Source organism: Canis lupus, chromosome 38 (assembly GCF_011100685.1).
Source record: "Canis lupus familiaris isolate Mischka breed German Shepherd chromosome 38, alternate assembly UU_Cfam_GSD_1.0, whole genome shotgun sequence".
Lineage (NCBI taxonomy): Eukaryota > Metazoa > Chordata > Mammalia > Carnivora > Canidae > Canis > Canis lupus.
In genome coordinates this window covers 21,586,475-21,594,387 of record NC_049259.1, presented here as the reverse complement: position 1 = coordinate 21,594,387, position 7,913 = coordinate 21,586,475, and the positions used below count along the sequence as shown (strand labels likewise).

At 40.2% G+C, this 7,913-nt stretch overlaps 1 protein-coding gene across 2 annotated transcripts in view; it reads left to right on the top strand.

The window, feature by feature from the left end:
* Positions 1 to 613: 613 nt before the first annotated feature.
* The window catches only part of ATF6 (activating transcription factor 6), a 187,173-nt gene continuing 179,873 nt past the window's right edge, over positions 614 to 7,913 (top strand). Inside the window, exons 1-3 of one of the 2 annotated variants that reach the window (XM_038586263.1) lie at positions 614 to 641; positions 3,441 to 3,517; positions 5,554 to 5,641. In XM_038586263.1, the coding sequence (XP_038442191.1) occupies positions 629 to 641; positions 3,441 to 3,517; positions 5,554 to 5,641 (178 nt within the window). In that variant the 5' untranslated portion in view covers positions 614 to 628. Of the gene's footprint in view, positions 642 to 726; positions 794 to 3,440; positions 3,518 to 5,553; positions 5,642 to 7,913 lie in introns of those variants that run through there. The other variant, XM_038586264.1, reaches the window with a different exon arrangement.

The window sequence follows — 7,913 nt, the reverse complement described above, 5'->3', positions numbered from 1 at the left end:
AGGGATCCCTGGACTTTCATTTAGTGAAAGATGGCAGTTAGTATCTAAGATCTGAGCACACAGTATTTTCATTGCTACTGGGATATCACTGTTCTAGGACCTTTCAGCCCACAGAACGAAGACCTGTATGTGTGTACATATATACACATGTATACAAACACCTTTAACTGTTCTGTATACATATATTTTTTTTTTGAAATGGGCTCATACTAATACTTCCAATGCCAGTCCAACATCTTAGGGTTCTTTTTGGCTCTTTCTGTTCCATGTTTGTGAATCCTTACTTAGTAAGAAACCTGGCTCCAAGTATCTTAGATATATTTGATTATTTGCTCAATTGATTAAGGCATTTGTTCAGTGTCATCATTCTCTTAAACACTCAGGCTGTCTCTTGCGTCTGCCACTTTGTTCTTCCTCCTGCCTTATTTCCTTGGCAGCCTGGGCATGCTGCCACCAACACTGGACAGCCCCCCTCTCACACCATCCCATTTCCTTGGATACCAGGCACATTGCCACAGATGATGACACAGAGAGCCCCATCATCCTCATTGCCTTGTTTCCTCAGAAGCTGACATCTCAGTGATGGAAAATGTCTGGGAGAAAAGGAAAGATGAGAGGGGAAGGAAGAATGGGAAGGAAAGGTAAAAGCCAGATTATGGATATATAGTTTGAAGACAGAACTGGTTGGATTTGCTGGTTGTTTGAATATGGAGAATTAAGAAGAGAAGTAACAGTGACTCCAGCCAGGGTTTTGGTTTGAGCTCCTGGGAGAATTGAATTGTGATTGACTAAGGTGAGGACAAAGCAGTAGGGGGTTTGGTTGGGGTGACTGCGGGCTCAGTTTGGGATGTGCCAAGTTGGAGACCTCCAAGACGAGGTGTCCAAGAGATAGACTCAGTATGTACGTGCATCTTGAGGTACGGGCTGGAGATGTGTATTTGGGAATCCTTGGCATTTAGATGCTATTTTAAGCCATGAGCTCAGCTGAGATCACAAAGGGAATAGAGCAGATAGAAAAGTTTATGCTGGACCCAGGGACAATTTCGCGCCAGGAGATAGGAGGAACCAGCAAGGTAGGGTCAACCAGTGAGGCGGAAGTAAACCAGGCGAGTGCTGTAATTTGGAAGCCAACTGAAGCATGTGTTTCAGTTAATAAGATCAGCAATGTCCAGTGCTGCTGATAAGTCAAGGAAGATGAGGACCTTGAATCTACCATTGGATTTAGGTCGTAGAGGTCGTAAAGGTCGTTGGTGACACTGATAACCCATTGTGTGTGTGGGAGAGGTACTTGGTGAAAACAGGCTCCAGAAAGAATGGGAGAGGAGAAACAAGGCAGCAGTTGAGAGAACTCTCTCAAGGGTTGCAGCCTGTCTGTGAGGCACAGAGCCACCGCTGACCACTTAGTGTTTTCGGCTCTGCCACCAAGTTTTAGGTTGTCCTTTGGCGAGAGCTGTATGAATAACCTTTCGTTACTACTACACACAATTTTTTGCTAGGTATTATTTTGCTGTAGGTTAGTGAAAACGATTCTGTCGCTGGCCGAGTTAATGATAGACTGGTGGTGTAGCTCCTGTATACGTTACGTGAGGAAATCTCCAGAGCAGTTTGAGTGGCATGATACAAGGGAGTACAAAAGCAAACATAGATTTGGAAAACTCTTTGAAGTTCTTGAGATTCTGAAATGTTAGAGAAAATGGACACTTCGCAGGTTGTATGGTAATCAGCCACCTTTGACTTTGTCAGTATCTTGACCTTTCTCTACAGGAAGTTTCAACCTAGATTATTAAAGAATATTTTCTGTGTCCATAAATTTCTTGGTTTATAATGGAATCTTATCCATTATAATGTAGGCTATTGATTAAATTGACTTGGTTAAATATCAGGAAATTAGAAATAGATATGTTGAAGTAACTTTAATGGCTTAGATAAGCGAGTCTTTTATTGTTTAGATAGAAAATTGGTTGTACCCTTAACTAAGGCTTGGATAGTGAAATGTGGTCCATGGGCTGCCATATTCCTCTTCTGTCATCACTGCTGATCAACCATGGTTCATTCATTTTCTTTCTTTCTTTCTTTCTTTCTTTCTTTCTTTCTTTCTTTCTTTCTTTCTTTCTTTCTCTTTCTTTCTTTCTTTCTTTCTTTCTTTCTTTCTTTCTTTCTTTCTTCTTTCTTTCCTTTTTAAAAAATTAATTTCAGAGGTAGAACTTAGTGATTCATCAGTTATATATAATACCCAGTGCTCATTAATTATATCACATACTTTCCTTAATGTTCATCACCTAATTCTCCCTCCAGCAATCCTTAGTTTGCTTTCTATAGTTCAGTGTCTCATGGTTTGCCTCCCTCTCAATTTTCATCTTATTTTAACTTTTCCTTCCCTTACCCTAAATTCATTTGTTTTGTTTCTTAAATTCCACATAGAAGTGAAATCATGTGGTATTTGTTTTTCTCTGACTGACTTATTTCGCTCAGCATAATACTCTCTAGTTCCATCCACATTGTTGTAAATGGCAAGATTTCATTCTTTTTGATGGCTGAATGATGTTCCATTGTATATATGTATATCACACCACATCTTCCTTATTTTTTTTTAAAGATTTTATTTATTTATTTATTCATGAGAGAGAGAGAGAGAGAGAGAGAGGCAGAGACACAGGCAGAGGGAGAAGCAGGCCCCCTGCAGGAAGAGAGAGAGAGAGAGAGGCAGAGACACAGGCAGAAGGAGAAGCAGGCCCCATTCAGGAAACCTGACATGGGACTTGATCCTGGGTCTCCAGGATCACACCCTCGACTGAAGGAGGCTCTAAACTGCTGAGCCACCCTGGCTACCCCCATCTTTATATATTCATCTGTCCATAGACATCTGGCTCTTTCCATAGTTTGACATAGACATTGCTGCTATAAACATTGGGGTGCATTTGAATCACTATGTTTGTATCCTTTGGATAAATACGTAGTGCAATTTTTGGGTCATAGGGTATCTCTATTTTTAACTTTTTGAGGAACCTCCATAGTGTTTTCAGAGTGGCTACACCAGTTTGCATTCCTACCAACTGTGTAAGAGGGTTCCCCTTTCTAACCAGGGTACGTTTTCATGTTGAGCCCAGATGTAGCCTCAGAATTACTGTAAGCAATGTTCCAGAAAGTCACTACCATTTAGTCCAGTGTGACCTAACATAAAACTTGTTTGTTAATCCCTGGTAAAAGGATTTAGGTCACAGGTTAAAAATTGTGTGGAAAACAATACGTGAATTAGAAACAGCTTTGAATTGGTTATCATTTACACTGCTAGAGTTTATCGATAATAGTAATGGCTAATGAGAACCCGTAATAGAGCTGGCGTAGAGATGCAGTGCTTATTCTTTTATTGGAACATTGAATTGACAGCTAATCTCTATTCCTTTTTTTTTTTTTTTTAATCTCTACCCTTTTGTGCAAAGATTCTACTCTGTTTGCTGAACTTGGCTATTTCACAGATACAGATGACCTGCAATTGGATGCAGCAAAGGAAACTTATGTAAGTATGTACTAGGGGAGAGTTATTGAGTAATGGGATATTTATTGCAAGATGATTTCAGGGTAACAGGGTTTAGGCTAATGATTTATAAGTTTAAATAATTTTTAGTGTTAATTATGAAAGCAGCTATTTTTTGCTCAGTAAATTTTGGATTGTAGAAATTGCATCTATCTTGGTAGGAGAAGACTTGTATTCTTTTTTTTAATTATTTTTTATTATTTTTATTTTTTATTTATTTATGATGGTCACACACAGAGAGAGAGAGAGAGAGAGAGAGAGGCAGAGACATAGGCAGAGGGAGAAGCAGGCTCCATGCACCGGGAGCCCGACGTGGGATTCGATCCCGGGTCTCCAGGATCGCACCCTGGGCCAAAGGCAGGCGCCAAACCGCTGTGCCACCCAGGGATCCCAAAGACTTGTATTCTGAGTGTACCTTTGACTCAAGGGTTGAGTGACTTTGGAAGGCCACTTAATTGCTTACCTTTTGGCTTTTATAGATATTTTGCTGCATAAGGGCAACATAAGAGTGTAGGTGAATCATGGATCCAGTCAAGTAGAACTTAATTCCTTTTTAAAAGCTTATGTATCCTTAATGTAGAAAGCTCTGAAACTTAGACATGTCCTTACTTTTTACTTTTCAGTGGTTACAAGTCTGTATAAAAGCCATTATTATAGCACTTGGAATCCTCAAAAATATCTTTTTTTCCTTTTTTTGTGTTAGTACATAGTACATTGGCCTATAGAACTTTTATTTTGTCTTACTCTTTAATGGATGAGGTGCTGTTTCACTTGGAAAGTAATTCAGATGAATAGAGTGATTTTTATATGTACATCAATCAGGTTGGATATTTGTTACTTATTTTTAAGCTCCTTTTTTTTTAAAGATTATTTACTTATGTTAATATTTTATTTATTTATTCATGAGAGACATAGAGACAGAGGCAGAGACATAGGCAGAGGGAGATGCAGGCTCCTCGCAGGGAGCCTGATGTAGGCTTCAATCCCAGGACCCTGGATCATGACCTGAGCTGAAGGCAGACGCTTAACATACTGAATCACCCAGGCACCTATATGATATATTTTTTTGATCAGTACATGAAATTATAATAGTTTTTGTTTACCTTATGAGATTTTGAGAATGTAGGCTATTGATTAAATTGACTTTAAATATTAGGCAGTTGCCTAAACTATTCATTTATAACCTCTACAGCTAAAGCCACCAAGAAACACCATGGTAAGTTTGAAAGGTTCAGGGAAATATGATCCTCATTTTGTCACTAACATTCTTACCTTATACAAGGCGTTCAGTCTTTCTGTTTCTTAGTTTTTCTAGTATAAAGTTAAAGGATTGGATTAGATGGTTTCTGATGGATCTGTTAGCTTTTTTTTTTTTTTTTTTAAGATTTAATTACTTATTAATGAGAGACACAGAGAGAGAGAGAGAGAGAGAGAGAGAGGCAGAGACACAGACAGAGGGAGAAGCAGGCTCCATGCAGGGAGCCTGATGTGGGACTCGATCTTGGGTCCCCAGGATCACGCCCTGGGCTGCAGGCGGTGCTAAACTGCTGAGCCACCTGGACTGCCCTCCTGTTAGCTTTAAAATTGTGTTATTTTCTTCTACACATGAGTTTGCCATGAGAAGTCATGGAAGAGCCAGAATATAGAAGCACAAATATGTTTCACCTTACATAAAATAGGCCTTAATGTTAAGTTTCCAGACAGATAAATATCTTTTTTTAAAGATTTTATTTATTTATTCATGAGAGACACAGAGAGAGAAGCAGAGACATAAGCAGAGGGAGAAGCAGGCTCCATGCGGGGAGCCTGATGTAGGATTTGATCCCAGGACCCCGGGATCACGACCTGAGCCGAAGGCAGATGCTCAACCGCTGAACCACCCAGGCATCCCTTAGAAAAAATTTTTAGGTTGGGTAATAGCAATTATATTATTTATGACAAATTGTGTCTGATAGTTTGATTTCTAGATCTGTATATTTTACTTTTCTAATATCTTTTTGCTGATTTAAAACCTACAGGAAAACAATTTTGATAATCTTGATTTTGACTTGGATTTGATGCCTTGGGAAACAGGCATTTGGGACATCAACAACCAGTTCTGTACAGGTAATGATGTATTTCATTGGTAAAAATTTTAACCAAAAGAAAAAAAAATTTTAACCAGATCCATTTTATTTTGTAATTTGGTAATAGTCAACAGTAGGTGGGTTATTGGGCTACTTTGATGTTTTTTTTTTAATATTTTTTTTAAGACTTTATTTATTTATTCATAGAGATGCATAGAGAGAGAGAGAGAGGCAGAGGCACAGGCAGAGGGAGATGCAGGCTCCATGCAGAGAGCCTGACGTGGGACTCAATCCTGCGACTCCAGGATCATGCCCTGGGCTGCAGGCGGCGCTAAACCGCTGTGCCACTGGGGCTGCCCTACTTTGATGGGTTAAAGAATTCTAGAGACTAGATACTCTGCTTCTGTGGTGGCAGTGCACACGTAAGTGTCTTGCCCAAGTGGTTATAAAGAATTTCATAAGTATATTTCAGACACATAATAAAGAATTCATATCAGAAATCCCGATTTTGAATTCTGTATAATATCTTTATAAGAGGTTAACCTGTCTGAGAACCAAACAGTACTTAGGGAATCAGAGAAAGGCTTGGGGTTATCAGAACTTAGGAAGTTGGTATTGGGGGGGGTCCCTTGCATTTGATATACATACTTCTGCAGAGTATGTATATACACCACCTGGCTGATGCTAGTGTCTTTAAGGGGCCCTGATGAAGTAGGATGAAATTTGGATGTACTAAGAGAAGCTGGGACCTGGAGCAAACTGTCACTTGTGGGATGAAGCTGATGGGAGGAGGAAGAAACCCCTCTCTCTCCTTTCTTCGCTTTAGCATCTTTCCAGTATCCCCCATTGATAGGCCTTAAAAGGGAGCCAGCTGGGACATGTCTTAATACTGTGCATCACAGATTATATATAGGAAGTAGACTGAAGAGCTGAGTGATAGTGGGTAAGTCAGCAGCACATCTTCCCACCCAAAATGCAGTCCTCCTGGCCCCTGCATGTCCGAGTCCCCCATTTTATGTATTTATGTGTCTTGCTCAATGTCCGTCTTCTCTCACAGACTATGGGCTCCCCAAGGCCAAGGTTCTGGTTATTGTTGTTATGTAACTACTCTAAAACTTAGTGTCTTAAACAATATTGTATTATGCTCCCAGAATCTGTGAGTCAGGAATTTGGACAGGGTACACCAAGAATGGCTTGTCCCTGCTCTGTGATGTCCAGACCTCCACTGGGAAGATTGGAGGCTGGAGTAGCTTGAAAGGTGGGGGCTAGCATAACCTTAAGACTCACCTCATGCTCCTCAAAAAGAAAAAAAAAAAAAAGATTTCTTCACACATCTCTTGCCTGGCCTGAATGGCTTGATGGCTAGGACTGTGGGCTAGAGCACCTGCACATGGCCTTTCTGTGTGGCTTGGCTTCCTTTCAGTTTGGTGGTCTCAGGGTAGTCAGACTTCAGAGGTTCAGGTGTGGGTGTTCTAGCACACACAGTAGCAGCTGCATTGCTTCATGTAACCCAGCCTTGGACTTCATGTAGCATTACTTCATACTCTGTTGTTTGAAGGAGTCAGAAGCCCACCTTGATTCAAACAGACGGGAGGTAGATGCTACTTCTTGATGAAGGGCAAAATCACATTATAGATTGTGAGGGATGGTAGATATTTTGCAGCTAAGTTTGGAGAACGTTGCGTGGGCTGCCGTTGCTCAATAAGTTTTTACAAATACATTTTATCGAAAGATACGGACATTTTTGTGAGTTTTAATTGCATCGTCAAAAATGTTCTCCAAAATAATTGTTTCTGAATTCTTACGTTTTTGAAAGTTTTTTTGGGAGGAATCTATAATTTTTTTGCATATGGTGTAATACTCAAAAGGTACAAAAAGTCGGGATCCCTGGGTGGCGCAGCGGCTGGGCGCCTGCCTTTGGCCCAGGGCGCGATCCTGGAGACCCGGGATCGAATTCCACGTCGGGCTCCCTGCATGGAGCCTGCTTCTCCCTCTGCCTGTGTCTCTGCCTCTCTCTGTGTGACTATCATTAAAAAAAAAATAAAAAAATAAAAAAAAAATAAAAAATTAAAAGGTACAAAAAGTCAATAGGGTAGAAAACTGTCTCCTTCTGCTGTTGTTCCTCAGCTAGCGTGGTCTCCCCAGACACAACCACAGTTACCAATTTGCTGTGTTTCTCCTTCCAGAGAATTAGTGCAGATGGGAGTAGATGTGTACATGTACACATATATAATTTATTACATAAATGGTAGTATACTGGATACACTGTTTTTTGCATCTTGAATTTTCATTTGATGATATACTTTGGTGAC